This window comes from Indicator indicator, chromosome 9 (assembly GCF_027791375.1).
Source record: "Indicator indicator isolate 239-I01 chromosome 9, UM_Iind_1.1, whole genome shotgun sequence".
Classification (NCBI taxonomy): Eukaryota; Metazoa; Chordata; class Aves; order Piciformes; family Indicatoridae; genus Indicator; species Indicator indicator.
The window spans coordinates 7497667-7518898 of record NC_072018.1 but is presented as its reverse complement, the minus strand read 5'-3'; the positions used below and the strand labels follow the sequence as shown (position 1 = coordinate 7518898).

At 40.8% G+C, this 21232-nt stretch overlaps 1 protein-coding gene across 1 annotated transcript in view; it reads left to right on the top strand.

The window, feature by feature from the left end:
- Positions 1-20757, top strand: part of PLCB1 (phospholipase C beta 1) — a 413212-nt gene extending 392455 nt beyond the window's left edge. Inside the window, exon 32 of the mRNA XM_054383799.1 lies at positions 20527-20757. Coding sequence (XP_054239774.1) covers positions 20527-20757 — 231 coding nt within the window. The remainder of the gene's footprint in view (positions 1-20526) is intronic.
- Positions 20758-21232: the final 475 nt, after the last annotated feature.

Here is a 21232-nt window from a genome sequence, read left to right as displayed (position 1 = left end):
ATTGATGCTTTTGCCCCACCTCAGTGCAGTGCTCAGGGGCTGTGTGTAACAGCGTGACTGTACAAGCTTTCTTTCCACAGCTCTTTGGGTCATCAGAATATCCTCTCTTCTCTGCTGACAGTAGCTGCAGTACTCTCAGATCAGAAAAACAGGCTCTATGAAATATCTCTCACAGACACAAAGAAGATTGATGAGGGAATGGGGGGATGCAGGGGTAGGAATTTAGAGAATCTGAATGTAGAGTACGAGATTATTAAGTTTACCAAGCAGATAAATCAAGGATTTGTCATCTGGGACACCAGAGTATGGAATAAAGAAAGGATTAACCAGGGTATCAGAGCAGAAGGAAAAATTGGGGGACAAAGAGAAAGAATTTATTAATATGAATCAATAAAACATGATTAGTGAAGCTGAAAGAGGAAGATTTAGAGGTAAGAGAGTGAGTTTTTCAGAGAGGAAGGAAACAGAAGACAACTGAGGCAAGGCAGGCATAGCCTGGAAGAAAGATGAAAGTAGACTGAAGTAAAAGAGGTTTTTTTCATTGCTTTATGGAAAAGCTGCTGATTAGAACATTCTAATAGAAATTAAGTATTGTTTCAAGGGTAACTGCTGTCAAGAGATACAATTATGTATAAGCAAACTTCCTGAAACCTCTGTAAATGCAGCCATGCTAGGAGGTCTCAAGCTTTCGCTGTCAAGGGGTAGCAGTAAGCCATACCTTTGCCAATGAATCGGTGACTCCTGCTTGCTTTTTATTTTTATTTAATATTGCACCTTCTACTGCTTTCTTTTGGATTGCTCTGATATGCTTTACTTGTCTTTGAGGAGAGAAGTTCCATGACTTCTCAGGAAGGACTGTATTTGATAACAAAATGTGTCTTTCTGCTGCAGTTACCTGGATGCAAAGGATTTTGGTTGATTGCCAGGCAGGCAGTGTTTGCTTTTCAGCGGCCTCAGGCTCAACTCACACATGTATGCAGGAATAAAGGAAGCTTTTTGAGAGAGCTGCAGCTCCTCCTTTCTATGGAATGTCCTTTGTAGCTTTTCACCATCCCACACAAGGTCTTAACAGTAGTTCTGTAATTTATAGTCCTTCCCAGTGACAACCAAGGCTCAGATCTGGAACTACCTCTCTTCCAGTCTGTGTGGGGTCCATACCAGTGTTCAGCAGTGAAGGCTCAGGTTTGCCATGAGCACTGTTATGCTCCCTGGCCAGCGTCAGTGTGGTGGCTCCCTGTGTTTTGCCCCCAGTGGTGTTTTAGGATTTTTTGTTTGTTTTTTAAATCCTTATCATGTGTATTTATATAGATGTGTACTGGCAAGAAAGAGGGAACCGATTCTGTATGTTTGATCTGTGCCTTGCACAACACCAAATGACTTATATAATTTAATGAAAGGCAAATGCTAAGTAAGTTTACTGCTTTATAAAATGTGACTATTACTTGACTTTACAGGCTTTTTTACTGTGAATCACCTGTCTCTTGCCCACATGGGCACCTGCATGTTCTTCATATATCTATACATATCATTACATGCTTATGACTTATTTAAAGGTTTTTATTTTCACAAAATAAGTGATCATTTTTTCAAACACTTGTTTAAAATAACACAATTCTATACGTATTGTTTAGTTCTCTGATGTGGTAAGGTTAAAGATTTAAACTGCTAGGTGGGGTCTTGATTTTGTGAATGTTGCTTTCCTCTTGGAAACCATCAAGGCAACTAAAAGGGTATGTTTCCTCAGCACAGTAATTGTCGCAAAAGAAAGCAGAGCCCATGATGAACATTTTGGCACCTTGACAGTATTCAAGAGTGACTTACTGAAGATGGCAAAATTAAATTGGCAATTGCTCACTAGGGAGCTGGGATTTCTTTGTTGTTTCTTTAAGTGTCACAAGAATATTGATTACTGTTCCTGAGGGATGTTTTGTCTTCCTTTCCTGAAGAGCAGGAAGATGGGAACAGAGTAGAGCTGAGCTGCCTTGAAGCAACTCAGTGAACACTGAAAAAACAGAAGTACTTGTTTTAACTCTGTTCTCGTCATATACATTTTAAATATGAGGTCTACCTCATGCCACCTACCTTGGTCAAATTAGGATATCTTTGGAGGATGGTGGGAACCTGAGCAAATCCAATTGCTCTTGCACAGTTAGAAGGACATCAGACCCTAGAGAACAACCTCCCGTGGCATCATGTCACTACTTATGACACCACTGGAGTTATTCTTTCCTGCTCTCAGGACTTTAGCCTCATACACTGTATAAAGGAACTGGTATAGTGGAAGCTTATGCATTGTGGAATTACCATTCAGTGTACCTTATCTGTGAGTAGCGTGACCACTGAATACAGAGAGAGCTCCAAACTGGGATGAAGGAATCTATCACCCTAAGGTTTATCTTGTTCCAAAGCAAATATGAGAATGATGGGAGGAAACCTTCTTTTTCTGACACTCTTTTCTATCCTAAATTCTCACCACTGCATGCACAGGAGAAAGCACTTTGAATGCATTGAAGTACCTGGATAGGAGGAGAGCAGGCCGTGCAGAAGAGGAGTCAATTTTTCCTGCAGGCCAAAAACAAGTGTCTCTGCTCTTGCTCCCAAGTAAAAAACTACTGGCTTTGGGTTGATAAAAACCTCTAAGGACTTTAGAGAGTATTTTTATGCAGGGAAGGCTTATAATCCTTCTAAGCCATGATAATAGCTGTCTGCAAATACAGAGAATTTACAGAAATCACAGAATCAACAAGGTTGGAAAAGACCTCAAGGATCGTCAAAGTCCAACCTGTCACCCAAGACCTCATGACTACTAAACCATGGCACCAAGTGCCACGTCCAATCCCCTCTTGAACACCTCCAGGGATGGTGACTCCACCACCTCCCTGGGCAGCACATTCCAACGTCTAACAACTCTCTCCATGAAGAACTTTCTCCTCACCTCCAGCCTAAACCTCCCCTGGTGCAGCTTGAGACTTGTTCTCTTGTTCTGGTGCTGGTTGCCTGGGAGAAGAGACCAACCCCCTCCTGGCTACAACCTCCCTTCAGGTAGTTGTAGACAGCAATGAGGTCACCCCTGAGCCTCCTCTTCTCCAGGCTAAACACCCCCAGCTCCCTCAGCCTCTCCTCGTAGGGTTTGTGTTTGAGGCCTCTCACCAGCCTCGTTGCCCTTCTCTGGACACGTTCAAGTATCTCAATATCCTTCTTAAACTGAGGGGCCCAATTGATTACCCCAGTTTACAACTTTATTCAGGATATGTCTGAATCCATTAGTGACCAAACATAAGTCATCTGTAACGGAAATTTCATTTGGTTAACAGTTATTTTTGTCAACAGCAGAAACCTAAGGTAACATTTTTGAGACAGAAAAAGAGAATGTAGATGTGCAGGTCTGGTCTGAACACACAGCTCTTCTTATTCCATGCAAAATGTCTTTTCCACAAGGACATTTTGGTCAGGTAGGGATGGCTCATGAGACGTCTAAAATATAGGACATAAAAGCTTCTGCTACACTTTCCTCATCCTGTAAGCTGTGTTTCAAATGAACATTTAAGTGCATGACGAGTTTTTCAGTGGGGCTTCAACCATATGTAGGTGGTGTCCAGAATCAAGATGGCATTTTTTCTGATGCTGGATTTTTTTAAGTCCTTTGACAGCTGTTATACGCAACCAGAATTCTTAACAGTGCAATATCAGCCTCTGCGTTTAATTACTGTATGGCCCTCAGGAATGATGTTGTATGTGGTAGCTCACATTCTGACAGCTTTATTTTCACAAAGTAGGTGTTAAAGCCTGAATAAAACATATACTGTGGTGCTCAGACATAGGGCAAATTATTTCACAACCTGCTGATATTGAAGGTTGGTGTTTCTAGAAACTATTAGTGTGTACAATAGCTTATCTGTGGTCTTTGTTGAGATTATTTATATTTGTATATTTAGAAGTTCCTGTTTGTGGATCAGTTTTATTCTGCAGGGCCTTATATAGGTCAGTGAGATCTCAGTGTATTGCATCTGCTTTTCAAATGCTCCTTTCTGTTGAAGATTCTGCGTGTTCAGTTTTCAAAGCAGAGACTGAGTTTCAGGAATCAGCGTATTCCTGGCACGACTGATGGCCTTGGCAACAATTAAATTCTTCCCTGTTCCTTTAGTAATACACCCTATACCAGATAGCTTAGATGCTGCCGAAGTTGAGATGTGATAGATATACAGGTCTTTAATGCTAAGTAACATGGAGATTATAGAAGCTCCTGGGAATGATAACTCACTGTCAGTCTTTTTCTCAGGGAATCATTGTCATTCTGAGCAGGGGCTCACACTCTCCATGGTACAAGGTAATAAATTCTGCAGTAACTTCTCCTCAGTTCCATGTCAGTTTTAACATCTCCTCTTGACCTGGAATACCCTTCATTGCCATTTGTATTCATGCAGACACTACTGTGACTCCCACTTGAAAATACTAATTGGTTGAAAACTGATTCAATTTCTTTAATTATTAGTTAGCATTTTTACTTTTTAAGTGGTTTTTTTTTTGGACAAGGTTTAATTTCTTGTCGTATTAGCTGCCCTTTAGTGGTTGCAACTCACTTTTAGGCAGCTTTAGTTCAGTGACATAAACCATGTTTGAGGATTTTACATAGGCCAAGATCCTCTGTACTGGCTGCTGCAGGAACAGATAGAGTGTGAAAAAGTATTAAGTCTGGTCACAGGCCCAGGTCTTTTACGTGCAGCACGTGTCTGGTTTCCCATCCAATCACCAGTAAAGTGGAGAGTAATGTAAATATGGAAGATGCCTGCTAAGAAGTTGAAGTATTCTGTGCCCTGCTGTATTCCTTTTTTAAAAAAATTCTGAGCAAGTAAGCTTCACCACCCAGTCTTCCCAGAGTGATCATCTGTTACAGGTGCCCACCATGACAATGATCATTTTCATGTCTAATTCTGTCACTACCCAGTGACTTTCAACAGGTGCCCCTCTTAAAATATGCTGGAGATAAGAAAAAAAAATAAAATAAAAGATCTTTGATAAAAATCTCACCAAAGATCCTCTTTGTACCTGTCCTGTGTCTGAATATTTCAGACCTGTTCAGAGTAGGTATGAATATTTCAGTAATGTGAACTTTTATACAAAATTTGTTTATACCAGTGAAGTCTTCTAACCAGATTGCCTTCTTCCCCCCCACCCCCCATTTTCTGAGTGTACGCATTCACAAGCACATGTCATGTCATGTCATTTTCACCCACCCATGCCCCCTATAACCATTTACTAGTATTAGTAGGAGCAATTTTTTAATAAACATACTTAAAATAGCAGGATTTTAGTGTCTTTGATGAGAGTGACATATTGAGTGCAGGATACCGATATCAGGAAATCTCACAATGGCTAGGCTGAACATTATAAGGGGATCTCTGTGCACAGAAGTGTAAACTGCTGTTGTCTCAGGATGAAAACAACTGTATCATACACAGAAAGTTTGCTGTCCAATGCTCTGCCTTTCCTTATTTAAAAATACAGTTAAGTGTAGGATCCAGGAGACAGGAAGGTGGACAAGCTCTGTAACTGCAAGTGTAGCATGCAGAGAAGACTGGCAGCAAGCTGCTGTAGTTTGACTCTAAAGAAGCATCCCTTTCAGGTATGAGTACCTCTGTCAGGTATGCTTTTCATCAAACAATATTTCAGATTTTTTTTTCTCATTTCTATGGCCAGAAGACACCATTCCCAAGGCCTGTTCAAATCTGCTGAATTATATCTCTGACTCCTTATTCAGGCTGCAGACACAGAGGGTTTGGGGTAAAGCACCTGTCCTTTAATGGCTGCACTTTTATAAAGAATCCCACTTCCCCTCCTCGGTGCCACTGAGGACAGAGGCTGCAGTCAACAGCTGTGACTGATGTGGCAATCTGTGCCATGTGCCTCTGACAGATGCCAGCATGAACCAGCTGTGATGGTATAAATGCCACCTTGTAGTTTCAGTGGATCAGTGAAGCAAAATTTGACCAGACAAAAAAATTCAGTTGTCCTAAGATCTGTTCTGCAAAGACTGCAACACTTCAAGGAGTGAGTTGAAGCTGCCTTCAGCTGTAACAGCAGGAAATAGAGGCTCTAAGAATGGTGTCTTCTCCTAAATATATAGACCAGATGCAACCAGCCTCTAACGTCTGGAGGTGAAACTAAAGTATTTAAATTTCCCATTCACACTTACCTTGCATTTGTCAATGATCCTGTGGCCATATCTTCTTAATCAGGCATCCTTTAGATTATAGATGTTGCTGTCCTTCCTTTGGATTAATCACAAGTTCTGGTCAGCTTTGTCTGAAACCACTCATACCATACCATCAGAAAATGAATGCACTGAAAATGCAACACTGCAAATTAAACACGTGGGTAACGGCTTGTGGCTTCGGCAGTCTGTGTTAACATGTGATGAGACAGAACAGTAAACTGAGAAAGAGTTCTCCTGTGAATTCAGTGCCCCCATTATCTTCTTCTCCTTTATCCGAAGGGCTGAGGAAAACCTTTTTTTTGTTAGCCAAGACAGCTTGGTGCTTCGGCTTAATTTTCCTTGCATAATTTTAAATACAGATCATGTCTACAGTGCTGCAATTAATGGATAGCCTAAAGACTTATTATTTCAAACTAATTGATATGTAAGAAAGTTTAAATAACATAAGTGATAAGAAATTTTTAGGAGTAACTTCTGTGACTGACTCAGAATAATCTTTTTGCTGTTACATGGAGTAGCAGATGACTTAATTATTCACTCACCATCACTAAATCTAATTCCTGTCCATAGTTCTGTAATTCTAAATACATTTCCATGAGATGGGGAAAAATGACATTTTACAGTCCTGTTCTAAAAGGCTTTTTGGCAAGTTAATAATCTTGTTCATTTCTGATACTTCTCTACCATCATGTGGAAGCCTCCCAGAATTCAAGATAAATTTGTTATCCTCTACAAAATTGTGTACTCTACATAATATTAAATAGGGCTTTAAACCAAGCAGCCAATGCTTTTAAAGTATTCTTTTGCAGCCTTAAATAACTTGATCACTTAAGAAAGGCCTTTGTTTTTCCAGTGCCCGACAAACTTATCTTCAGCTAGATTGTGATCAGAATTGGCATCAGAGAATATGCTGTAAAGCTGTTAGATCTCTCAAGGACTTTTTAATGCTTTTGGAAGATGTCAAGTACTGAAGTAATAATAAAACACTGATAGAGCATTAAAAAGATAAATTCTTATATTGGAAAGAGATTTTGTTCTACTGCCATTTTTTTTCCTTAGATAAGGTTTTGCATGGTACAAAACTTTTCCAAGATAGAAGCTACGAGTAGTGACACACAAAAATGAAATCAGATGAAAACCAAATTTGAGCTCTAAGGAGATCATCTTATGTATCTTGACGGCATGCTTCTCAGTGGGAAAAACAGAAGAAGTACCATGAAGAAGTGAAATACCATGAGATTCATCTCAGTTCAGGCTTGACCTTCTGGTGAACTGAATTTCAATGAACTGTGTTAACATCAGGAGGAGAGAAGCCAGGGACCAAATCCAGCACACACTAATGTCAGTAAAAAGCTCACTCTTCCTAAAGTAAGCTTGAGATCTGGATGAGACCCCAGCATGACCTCTGCATGCTGTGGCCCACTGAGACTGGTGAGGAAGGGAGGTACCAATGAAACTGATTCTTTGAGTAGTTTTAGTTTTCCTGTATCTGCTGATATTCAGGGAATTTGCATATCCCTTTTTCTGGCAGCAGGAAAGTCTGACTACAAAACTTAATGTGCTATTATCAGCATCATTAAGAGATCTGTTCAAGAGGACTTCAAGATATCCAGCTGCACAGCAAGATGAAAAGCATGACATAGTGCAAACTTGAACACACAAGTACTATGACATGTGCGTTTTCTTTTACTGTAGCTCACAAAACATATTCCACCACCAGCTTGAGCTGACTTTAGGATCTGTGCTGGCTGGTTGGGCTGCATCATTGCCAGGCTGGTAGTCTTTACCCATAATAAGCACTAAGAGGGCAAAACTCCCTCAGTGATTTCTTCTCCTCGTGGAGTTCAGATGCCCAACAGAAACCCATATGAGGTTGTACACAGAGAGAGTGAAAAGTGGTCAGGTCTGGACAAGAGAATAGCATCTGACCTTCCCTGTGGGATTTTGTTATCTCTACCTGTCAGTTGAAGCAGGTTTGGATTTTAAGCATCAACCTAGTCCTGTTTCCTAAACTCATCCACACTTTGCAGTTTCATTCCATTGCTAAGACAGGATAGCTGAAAATCCTGAACTTCTGAAACATGGCTTTTGCCTTTCTCCTTTGTGAGTGAGATGACCTTCTGTCATCTGCTGGGGAAGCAGTATGTGCTTCATGCTGTTAGTGCCAGTGGTTCCTTCATTTCACCTGGTTAGCTTGTGCCTGTACTTACATGGTTGCAGCTACTGTAGATCCAAAATCCATCAGAGTCAATCACTGTCTTCTTGTAGACTTAAGTGGACTTTGGGTACCTTTAACAGTCAAGAGTTCAAGCTCCTCTGTGCAGCAGTGGGTCAGGCTTTGACTTGTTTATCTAACCTCATGAAGTTAACTTATGTCCCTTTTTGCATGGTGGGATGCTTATCGAACATTATTGAAACAAGTTTCCTGCACAGTTCATTTAAACTTGATGGGCAATTAGAGAGTTGCCCAAGTTTGCACTAGTCAGTGTTAATGCAGCCTTTGGAAAAAATGTTTAAATAAAAACCAACTGACCTGAAATATTAATCCCTTGAATTTAATCATGAGGATGGCTCCATTAACCTCCCACTGCATAGTACTACTTAATCCAGTAATAGCAGTATGGACAACAAGAGGAGGTTTTTTCCCTTTTAAGTTCATCATAGTGTCAGGAAGTGAAAACTTTCAAGCTGTTTTTAATTAGGTTGAAGCTCTGGGCAGTGCCATACTTGCATTATGCTATGAAGTCTTTAAGAGTTGCAGCTGAAATTCCACACAAATTTTGCTTCTCAAGTCAAGCGTGTTGTGTAATACAGCACAAAACAAGATGTGGTGGATGTACAGATGAAACAGTGATGGAAGTGGAGAAAAGTGGGGATAACAGTAATATTGAAACACAGAGCAACCATAAGCAGTGTCAGACTCTGTAGCCTTAGTAGCAGTGCTACATCTCCATTTCATGCATTACTATATAACTTTGAATTGAGTCCTAGATTTTTGTCATAGTTAAACTCAGCCTCAAAACTTCCCTGGCACTTGGAAGTAAAAAGGCCAAAATACTGAACCATCATTTCTGGAAGATGGAAAATGAGGGACAGTAGCTCTGTCTCTGCTGTTAAACTTCTGCCAGGTTCTGAATGGTTTTTTTTTGTTAGCTTGTTATGTTAGAAAAGAATGGGTCAGTCACTAAATTGGCTCATCCTGTAGGGAGAGTCAATGCATATCTCTGCTAATAGCAAAGAGGAAGCCAGGTTCATGTTGTTAATGAGTTAAAAAATATTTTGGAATAGCCTTCATTGTTAGAAGGCATTACAAAACTGCAACTGCTTGAAAAGATTTTCAAATAAATTTCTACAGCTTTGATCTTTATTTCAAGTGTGCTTGCTTTCTAGTCTAAAAGTGTTCATTTTTAACAGGATATTAGCAGAAGGAATATCTGGTCAGTAATTTTCCAAGCAGACTTTTCAGTGAGGCGCCATCCTGCAGAGACTTTCTGATGTGAAGAGGTATAGTCAGTGCAAGGTGAACTTCAAAGTGCAGCATAAGACTTCATCAGTGTGATTATGTTTTAAACTTCTGATGGCTTGCTTCTAAACCTCTATGCAGTTCTCTGACAATTATCAAATGATGGAAATGATAGTGAGCATGTGCCTTAAAAAACATGCTGTCTCAAGACACACAGACCTCAGTGTATGTTAGGAGATCTTATTACACGAAACAGACTTGAGAGTCTGGGATGAATAGGAAAGGTAGAGCAAAGAAAGGAAGTGTCAGACTTAATCACAGGATGACTCTGATCCTTTTCCATGAAGTAGCTCCCCAATGCCACTAGAGAGAGAGAGAAATAGATTATCTATTTCCTTTTCGTTGTCATATTCGAGAAGAAATCTGTGCTCAAAAGGAATTTCCTGCGATAGCAATGGAACCTGTTAGAGATGTCCTGCCAAGAGTCAGAAACAGGCAACACTAATTATCTAATTATCAGGATGAAAGCCACTTTGTTAAACCATATTCAGAGTTCAGTTTAGGTGATTTTCACCACTTTTTTTTCAGGTATGTACCTCACCAGCTCCTGAGCCCTCATGCAGGAGGCCTTAAGCACCCAAAGCTTTCTTTTCTTGTCTCTCTCCTCTTTCAAAATCTCACACTCTGCAGGACAGCACCACTTGTAAGCAAAACATTGTACATAAAGTGATCCCACAGATTCCAGCGTCCCCCTGGAGACATCCAGCTCAGCTGCTGTGCTGCTGCATAGCTCTCAGAGTCCTGCATTCTTTAGTCCACCCCGGGATTTGAAATATTTCTGGAATATATTGTTGCTGTTACAACCTTAGGATGTCATTTAAATGGAGTTTCTAAGGGACTGTTATGACCTCATGAGCTAAGACTTACAATAGTGCTACTCTTCTGAACTCTGTGCTCTTGGTCAGTCAGCTCTTGGAAGCATCATGAAAGTGGAAAAAAGAATCACTCATTAGAAGGTAATGGATGCACTGATTTTTGTTTGTTTGCTTTGAACACAGTATCCAAAATACGGACAGCACTTTATAAAAGGAGTGATTAAGAAGCTCTAGTTGAGCTATGTCACTAGAGTTACTTACCCTGGATCCACTCCAATAAACTAATAGTAATGTGTGATTATAGATGGGACATGAGTGGAGTTTCTCTGTATTTATTGCCTTGAAACGGAGCAGACTCTTTTGCTTACAGTGATGCTAACTTATTCCGGTGATAATGAAAGAGAGAAAAATGTAGCCTTAAAATGTTATACGTGCTAATAGGGGATTTTTTCCCATTCATACTAGCTTAAATTATCTTTATTCATATGCAGCATGAGATGCATAGGTCACATATTTATAGACTTACCAGAAAAACACTTGACAGCTTAAGAAAGCATTTTATCTACAAAAGGAAACAATTACACAAAACAGTCATCAGAAGGAAGAATGATTCCAAGTATACAGCTTACAAGGCACAGAGCAGGGCTTTGCATGACAATAATCTGCTGTACCGATGAAGGAATAGGAAACCAAAGTTATTGTGAAGAAACTCCTCCCACAGAGTTCAGTACAAGCTATCTCTTGAAACAAAATGCAAGAGATCTGAAATTACGACTAATAATACAACTGCCAGCATGCAGTTCAGCCCCAAGCTTTTCAAGCCCTCTGAGCTCAATGGTAGATGAAGTGTTTGGCACGAGTACGGCAGTAGCCAGCAGTAGTGGGTTTGGGTTTGGGTTTGATGGTAGCAGTAACAACACAGCATCATTTGGCATGCTAGCAAATCCAAACACTGATATTTGGATTAATGTTGCAAGAAAGGATCATTTTTGGCACACAAACAGTGGATTCTCGCCTTTTGGGACTGATGGAGGAGAGTTTGGGTTTGGATGATCTAACATATCTTCCTCTGGATTTAGTGAATGGAGAAGCTAGAACATCTTGAACTCCCTCTAGAACTATGCTGTAGCTCCAGCATTCATGAGTCACCTACACAATCAGTATCATCAGTTTAGGCTTTTGCTGTAAGGGGCTTTTCTAACTCAAAAGTTTTCAGCAGAGATACAATCCAGGCACGTGTATATAGAATACACGTATAACCTGGGCAACACTGATGAGCATCTTATCATAGAATCATAGAATCATAGAATCATAGAATCATAGAATCAAGAAGGCTGGAAGAGACCTCAAAGATCGAGTCCAACCTGTCACCCTAAACCTCATGACTATCTAAACCATGGCACCAAGTGCCACGTCCAATCCCCAAACACTCAAACATTTTTTTAATGAGCTCTTGGAACAGATGTGGCTTTACTATACAGAAAGTAAATATGAGTTTCTTTATGAGCTTTTAAAATCTAGCAGCCTTGGTCTCGGGTTTCTTCACAGCCCCGTTGTTTTAATTGAGGTTAATAAAGATGCAGATGCAGACTGATGAAGGCCCTAAGGTTCCAGACTAGTACCTTGACACAGCAGGTATTAAAGGACTCATTTTTATATATATTAGGGAGGCACAGCAAATCACCTTTGCTTTAATGGGAAGAGACACAGAGCTGAAACATGGAAGATAACAGGGAAGGTCAAAGGGGAAGTATATGAATAAGGGAAGATACAGAGTATACAGTTTCTGGACTCCTTGGTTTGTGACCTACTTCAGGTGTTAGAGTGGGTTTTTGTCAAGCACACTCGCAGGCAGTTTCTGAGGACAAGTATCTGTACTGTGCAACCTGTCAACAAGGGAAGGCAGGAGCAGCAGTAGTAGATCAGTCAAAACTACTCCTAAGCAAGTGCCCCTGTGCCCTTAGTAATGTGTTGGACCTTGTGTGTTAGATTCTTTTGTGAAGAACTAAGGGAGCTTCGTCTGGGAACAAAACAGCGTGAGGTAGGAGGCAGAGAAAAAGTCCTGGAGTTGATGTCTGTCAAAGTCTGAAAAGTAACCATTATTTGAAAACACAGTGATAGGCATGCACTGAGACTTGTCTGAGGATGTGAATTATTTCCAGTTAGTATAAAGACATTTCCCACACCAGCTGTCGTTTGCCTAGTGCAGTGCTGTTCCTGTGCCATCTCTGACACCCAGTGCCCTTAGGTTTTCTTTAATGATTCTGTGCTCCAGCATCTTTTTGAGATAAAACCTCAGCTACCTGAACAATCCTGTTTCACGTGTAGCTACATTGTCTATGAGTAGCTATGTTAAACCCCAGTGTCAATATGGTGGCATTTTCTTTTATGCATATGCTTACAGTTGCTGGGAGAAAAAGAGAGCATTTAGACACCTTCTGAACATGTAGAGTTGAGAGAACTCCTTTCCCAGGTCTGGTAAACAGCTTTCCAGGAAACTGCATTTGCCAGCTGCTTTCTTTGGGCCATTCTTCCCAATGGCAGAGGTGGCTATATCTCTTTTGGAAAGGTCATGCAGAGGAGTCTCAGGTCTCCTCAAACCCATCATTCTCACCTGAAGTCATCATCTTCTGCAGCCTCCATAGCACGCTGAGTGCTGCAGAGGAACTTGGCCATCGGGCACATGGACAGCTAAGCAGTGGTTAGTCCTTTGCCTTCCCAGCAGAAATCTGCTTAGTGGGGGGAATAACATGCTCCTTAAAAAGAAACTCCTTCTGTTTCTAATTAAACAAAAATTGCTGCTTATAAATCACTTTATCCCTGAGCTTCGTTTCTCAATTTCACTCTCCCTGCTATTGAGCTTCCATCTGCTTTTAACAATTCTTGCTACTGATATGTCTCTTAATGCTGTATCCCTTCAGAATGGCTTTCTAATTAAGTAGGCTCTGGAAATGAAAAGCAGCAGAGCACCAGCTTGCCTGCTCTCTGTACCCTTAATCTGGGAGTCCTCTGTGTGCTATTTTGGAACATAAATTGAGGTCACTGACATTATGCATATTTGATGTCTGATGCAGTCTTAAAAGCCCCAAATCCTCTATTTAAAATGGTCTTTAGGCACATGGGTCAAACATTTGCAGGAAGGAAAATAAGTGTTTGGAGATTTAGCAGATTTAGAGCAACAGGGGAGAAGTGAGGCAGGGGCCACAATCTCAGACCAGTATTTCCTTTACAATAAGCTTTCACTGACCAGTGAAAAGATCAGTGTCACTGGTGTTAACAAAATAAACATTGCCAGTGACACGTGAAAAGGGAAGACGGGAGCTCTGCTAAACAGAAATATCCTGCAGAGGTTGCCGTCGCCCTTCTGGCACAAACTGTAGAGACCACTTACTGCCTCTCGTCAAAATGCATTCTGCTGAAATTGCGCAGAAGAAATTAATGCAGTTGAGTTTCTCATCAGTAAAAGAAAAAGAGCAGGTACTCTTTATGTGGAATTAAATATTATACTGCAAGTGGGTAGTGCAATGCCTTGAAATTTTGCTGCCCTCTGCCTCAAGGGGAAATAACACAATTTATTTTTTTTCTTACGTTTGGAATCAGAACTCAAAAATTGTGAAAATCTTTTTGAAAACTTGAGAATAAAGAGTTTTCTGTTGAAATTTCCAAGGCTCCTGAAGAAATCAAGCAGTTCATACTCAGAGTGCATTTTTACCTGGATTGTTGAGCCAGGATACTTGCATTATTTTTCATTCATAATTGACTGAATCATTCAAGGGAAGAAAGGGTGTGATAGGGAAAAAAAGTATTTCTGAACAATGTAAAACAAGAGCAATTTTTAAATGGAGGTAAAAGAAATACAAAACTAAAAAGACCAGCCTTACAGAAAAATTGCAAGTGAAATGGAAAATCTGAGACTTCAGAAAGGTTATTTGGAGTCATAACAAATTTTTGCAGTGGAAGAACTTCATCAAAACAAATATGGCCATAAGTAATGTTTTTGATTCAACTAAATTGCATTTTGGTGGGATGTTTTCAACATGTAATTAGTTGTATTTCGTGCATAACTTTCTCAAAATATTTTTGCCTAAAGATTCTTTAGATGCTTTTTAAATAGTGACCCCTCCATTATTTTTGAGTTGAAAACATATTTTTAAAAAACATGTGAGTTGGAATGAACCCCAGTCTATGTGGAAGTGGGTTAATTTTGCATCAGATAACTGCCTCTGGCATTGGATCTTGCATCAGGAGAATGATGCTACGAGGTCACACCACTGCACAGACTAAGCATGCAGTATCTCAAGCTGTATGGGGAAAGAAGAGAAAGGAGAATTGCTTGGAAAATACTTTCATTACTAATTTCCAAAATGCCACTTTCGAGGTACAGTGGGAAGGAGCAGCAATGTTCACATTAAAAGCTTCAAAGGTGGCAGGAAGGGAGGTGGGTTGGACATGTTTTCCCCCACAATTTCCCTTTCCTTGGTCTGCCAAAGTGAGGGGGAGGAGGTCAGATGGAAGCAGTATTGACCAGCCATGTATCTACCTCTTGCCTTCGAGCCATGGAAGCTAGCTAAGGGGCAAAGGCAGCAGACCTTCACAAGACATATCAACAGCACCAGCCCACAAAGGCATTCCCAGGTTTCCTATGTGTGTGATACGGTCATGTTTAGTTTGCTGGTTGTTTTTAGTGCACATGGTAAGATCTTTGCTGCTGATGCCTGAGGTCCTAGGTGTGGTTGCCATTTGTTTGTGCAGAAACTTACTTCCCATGGCTTGAGCTACTAAAAAATTTATCTTTCCTCTACATCTGAAACTTCTGGTAGCTCATTATTCAATTCTTTACACCTCATTATCCTAGCTTGTTTGCTTTGCCACAGTTACCTTAAAACAATCCTGAACTGGGGAAAAAAAAAAAACCACACCAACAAAATAAGCCACAACTCTGCAGTAGAAAAGACGGATGAGATGTATTAGAGGTATTTAAAGTATTGAAAAAGAAGAGGCACTCAGTATTTGAAGCTTAAATTCAGGGACAAAATAATAGGAAACATGGTAAATTTGGAATCATGAGGGATTAAGGGATTTTTTTTTTTTTTAACCTAAGCACTCCATGTAAACTTTAGCTCTCCTGGTAACTTGTGTTGGCAGCATGTTTCATTTTTCATGTGATCGTTTTATTTTTGTTCTTGGTAGAAACAGAAGTTCATTAGATCACATTGCAAGTATGCAAAAGCCTACAGGGGCTCAATCAAGATAGTCTAAACCCACAATTTCTGCTTCTGTAATTCTTTATTTATCAGTTACTGTTTTTAATCACTATTTTAATGCTATGCTACGTTATGTTATTTTGGTGGGTGCGCTAACAACAGCTAGGTATAAGTGCTATGAATAGTTTCAGTAATACCATCTATTTTCTGAGTGCATTTTCCTTGCTTTAAGCTGAACAGCCATTTCACTTTCCATTCCTGCATTCCATGGAAGGGTTCCTGAGGCCTTTCCCTTAATGGTGACACTTTTTGTAAAGTGGTGGTGCCAAGGAACCCTTTGAATTGGGAGGGAATGTGAGGTGATCAGCTGGGGAGCTAGCTGGTTGCCAGGAGCTCTGCCCACATAAAGCCTGACTCATTTACTGTCCCAATAGCAAGGGGCTGTGCTGGTTGTAGCTGAGATTCAGTGGCTATGGTGGTCTTCATCCAGGGTATGACGATGCATGAGCCTGAGCCCAGGTCACTGACGCTGCCTGACAGGAAGTCAAAAGGGATCCTCAGGCACAGATTCCATGTGGGAACTCTGGTTGGGTGTAGCTAACAGAGGCAGGACAGTTAAAATCAAAGCCTCACCATAGCTATTGTTATTTTGAGCAGGACAACTTGGCAGCCCAGTGGTCCACAGCCTGTTCCAAGCCTGTGCTGGCATATGTCTAGTTTCATAAGTGATCATATAAACGGAATGGAGGAGAGCCCCTTCAAACCACAGACAGCTTGAGAATAGCATCTCACAAGCTTTGGTCCCCACCTAAGCTTACTTTCTCTCCTTCTTCTGTAATTTGGGGATAATAATACTGATACTTACCCATTTCAAAAAGCTGATGTAGCAGCTGATCGTTTTTAACAAGCAGTGTTGGGTAAAAATTAAAGGGTAGGTAGACTGAAGCACACGTTCAAGAGTTAGGTCTTCTAGCCTCAGCCATCAAGAGTGACTAACTCATTCAATTTCCTGTCCCCAGGGACCCCACCACACTTAAAGATAGCTCTACGTTTTGAAGTGTTAACTGTAAGTCAAGTACATGGGGGTGTGATTCACCTGAACAAGAAATAATATTTACAACCCCATGTGGGATACTAAAGCCACACAGAGGTGACATTAATAAGTCATTTTTGTTCAGGGTTAAAGAGAGGACAGAAGATCTATAAGAAGGCAGATGGTGAGGTAACAGAAGGAAGAAGGTTGCTATGTGTTAATGGGAACAGTGGTCCAGATAATGATCTGCTCATCTAATCATCAGTCTGATTCCCCCTGCTTTTCTAGCTCCAAAATCCTAAAAGCAAGTGTAGGTCACCTAGTTTAGTAGCTGGAGAGCAAAGAAATCAGGGTAGGTGGGCTTGTGACAGGAAACAACACAAGGGGACAGCAAGCTGACTGGTAAGGCCACACTGGGCTGGAGTCTGGTGAGGTGCTGGTTGTGCAGAGAGATTTTTAGCTAAACACACACTCCGAAACTTTGTTGTGCCATCGGCAAGCCAAAGAAGAGATGTACATGGCTAGTGCTATTAACGGGAGGACAGCTTTCCATTAGTGACTGAACTCTAATGTCCCTGTAAAGCCACAGAACATGGTTGTCACTGTCTAACAGACTAGTACAGCTTCTAAAAGAAAAACAGCTGGGGGTTTTGAGCCAGCTGGTTTTAAACAGGCAAATTCTTTAACCTCAACCTAGAGCTGTCAGCGTTGTGCTGGTGGTTTGAGAAAAAACACAGCCAATGCACTATGAGACCACTGTGGTTTTACCAAGTTCCAGGCTTGCTGAGGAAGACTTCAGTGAGGGTTCAGGTCTGCTAGTGGGATGGCTGCATTGCACTGATATGCACCCATTGTGCTCTTCATTGCAGATAGAGTCCCATGTGATGGCTTGGGATGGGCTCACAGGTGCTCATCTGAAGCCAAGCACAGGGAAGGACTGGAAGTGCCTTTGAAATCAAAAGGAAAACTAGATTTTACACACCTGCAGTTTTAATCAACCTTCCTTGTCTACATCCTGTTTCTTCTCAACTAACTTCAACCTTCTTTATGATTAGATATCTATATAGACTGTCTCTGAAGACACTGGATGCACCTTAGGAAGTGAATATTAGACACAATTCCTGGGTTCAGATAATGTTCAGTTTCTCAGGGCTTTCAGCTATTTCTAGTGCTCTTAAACCTAATTAAGCAAATCAAGGTTCTGAAGGAAATTGAGAGCCAGCAGACTTTCTCTGAGTTTTTATTTTACATATATCCTTCTATACTTGAGGTGCCCAAAATCTACAAATTCAGTAATTCTGTGTATGACAACAAGGTGCGGAAATGCAGAAGTCCATCTGTGACTCAGTCCTATATAAATAAATTAATGTCTTTACATTAATTTCTGTCTCTGACTTCCAGTGCTCTTTCCCATGATTCCTAGATTTATAAAAACTACCATATGCCAAGATGCCTGTCCCTGCCCAAACTATAGCTGGCTTTGTGGGGTTCTTGGACACTGCTGCAGATCTGCATTGGCAGCCCAGAGCCCAGCTGCAAACATTCCTGAGCAGGAAAAGACGGTGGCATTTGGCACATGTGGTGCACGGTATGCTTAGAGCCTGCTGGCAAGCACTGCCTCTGCCACTGCTGCTCTTTCAGATTAACCAAAGGAATGTTTTGTCTCATGTTTGGCATAAATCTACCTCTACCTGTGACAGCATCTTCAGGTAATTGTCATAAATAAATAGAAAGACTCGTCTTTCCCTCGCTTCCTCCTGTAGTGTGACTATTTAGTAGTAAACTGTAATCAAAAGCACGATTGCATCATGGTGACAGACCTTTTGCCTAGAACATAATGTTTGGTTTTGCAGCGTGACCTATGTGAGTGCCATGCTGCCATCACCCTGAAGGAGAGACCAGGGCAGATGTGGCCTTTCAGTGCTTGAGAAGCTTGCTGGGTAGCAGGCATGGAGTGGTGAGTTGGGCAGTGAGTGATGATGAAGGATTGTTCATGGGTTTTTCCTGACAGCTGCACTAGGGCTCTGTTCCTATGATAATATGCGTGCTCTTGGAAGACTTACAAAATGGAGACAAGAGGAGGATCCCTTCCAAATACTGTATCTAGACAGAAAGCCAGAAAACAAGGGAAGGTCAGGAACAAAACAAAAAGGCTACTGGCAGGGGTATTATGGTAGTAGTTGTCTGACAGTTGACACAAATATGTATCTTAGAGGTAGGGTGTATTTAATGCAAGTGTTCATGCATCAGATCTGGTGTTTATCAGCACTGTGCCATTGAAGTGGGAAACTGAGGCCAGAACAGCAGGGAAACTGCCAGAAACAAGGCAGGAAAAGAGATTTAGCAGGAGAACCAAAAGGAAAAAGACAGATCTTAGATTCTGAGGAAGAGAAACTGCAAAATTTGTCTAATTAAGGAATGTAGAACTAGACCAGGTGAGTTAAGGACGTTGATTTGCACATCAGGAAAAAGGAGAAGAGACCTCACTAAAATAAAGTCAGAGATGCAGGATGAAAACCAGGACAGAAGCATGGGGAATGGGATTGGAAGGACTCAGAGAGAGGAGTGGTGGTAAAGTCACATGCTATGGACAGGTCAAGGATGGTAAGACTAGTATAGGTCCTCCTGTTCAAGAGAAAATTAATATTAGCTGTTGAGAACTGTTCAATGGCGTAAAGGAGACTCGAAAGTAGATAGGATAGGCTCAAGCATAGAGCTGAGGGATCAAAATTCATAGCACATTTATGCATCCTGGGAAAAATACAGCACAAAATATAACTGCCTAAGAAACTATTGATAAACTGCTGCAGCTACAGTTAGCAGAGCTCCCTCTTTTTAAGAAGGTGGGTGAATGGATAGATGGTTGGATGCATGGATGGATGATGCAGGTTTGGCTTTGGAACTCACCCCTTTTGCTTCCTGCCATGCTCATACTGGTCACGATGAAAAAATTTGGCTTTGTCTTCAGTTGAAACTTTTATACACATTAATATTTTTAAATAACGGATTGTGCAGATCCTAATATGGGTGCTGAAAACAAAGGCTGTACTGGGAAAGGACCCACAGCTTCCTGAAGATGGATAGCCACATTTCTTTCTGCATGCTTTGCATCCTGTTGATGATTTGACGCTTTTTTTCCTCAGTAATGTCCAAGACACATACTGCATTAATCAGATAATGTAACTTTCCATGATCTAGCCCTAAGAAATGTTATTTAACTTCTTTCCCCTCCCTCTTTGTCTCCCTTTGACAACTGACTTTTTCCTCATGGTTTCTCCAACACAAGAAATTTGGCAAAAGTTCTTATATTGTTCTCAGAGCAATGTTTGTGGTGTGATTACTGTGTGATTAGCTACCTGAAGCTTAATAAAAGCCTTTTTTCTTTCAAAGGCTTGTCTGTGATCCATACTGCCCTTGAATACAGTGTTGTGAAAGCCAGTGGAAGTATGGACACGAATGCAGCTAAATCCACAAATATTTTCAGGATTTGGGTACCCAAGGGTAGTACCCAAACCCAGCCTTATGCACAATGACTGCACATTCCTTCAGCTTTGCAATGACTGCATGGAAATTGTATCAGATGTGTGGTGCTGATATGAAAAAGAAAGGAATATATTCTTGAGTCATGCAAAAATGTATTATTAGTTCCCCTCTCCTGCCTTGTGTGGTGCTTTCCCCATACTGTAGCACTGCTCATACTAGATACACCTGAAGACAGCTTGTCTCTTTTGTTGTAGTTGCAGGTGGAGCTTGATCAGGAATATCAAGACAAATTCAAAAGACTGCCCTTGGAAATTCTGGAGTTTGTACAGGAAGCCATGAAAGGGAAAATCAGCGAAGATGGAGACCACAGTTCTGCCCCTTCTTCCCTGGTATCTGACAGTGGCAAGTCAAATCATAAACCTCTGCAAAGTGAAGAGGAATTGGACGAAAATAATCCAGAAAAAGTGTTTGATACTACTTTTTAACTTCCCAAGAAGCAATTGGTGTGCCAGGGCACACCATTCCCCAGCTGCCCATCTCTGCTCTCCCAGTGTGAGCTGCTGCTGAAGCGCTTCAGGAAGCAGGAGAAATCTGCATTCAAAGTGCACATTTCCCAAAAGGAACATTTTATAAAAAGTATTGTGCAAAGGTCTTCATTCTCATTCTTCATCTTATTATTCTGAAGCTTAGCGCAGCTGTAATGGGAAAATTAATATGTTAAGCATTTTCTCCTCTTTTTATTTTCTTTTTTCTTTTTCTTTTTTTTTTTTTGGCCAATTTACAATGGGTAATTTTCTGGCCCTGTTCACTGTTAAGAATGTTTAATGAAGACCAGTGTATTTTACAGAGACAAAATGTGTGCAGATTTCCTTTTGAAGTGCCAGTGCAAAGTGCTCCAAACTAATACAGAACCTAGAGATTATTGCAACAGTAGTTAATCATATTTGTTTCCTACTTTAT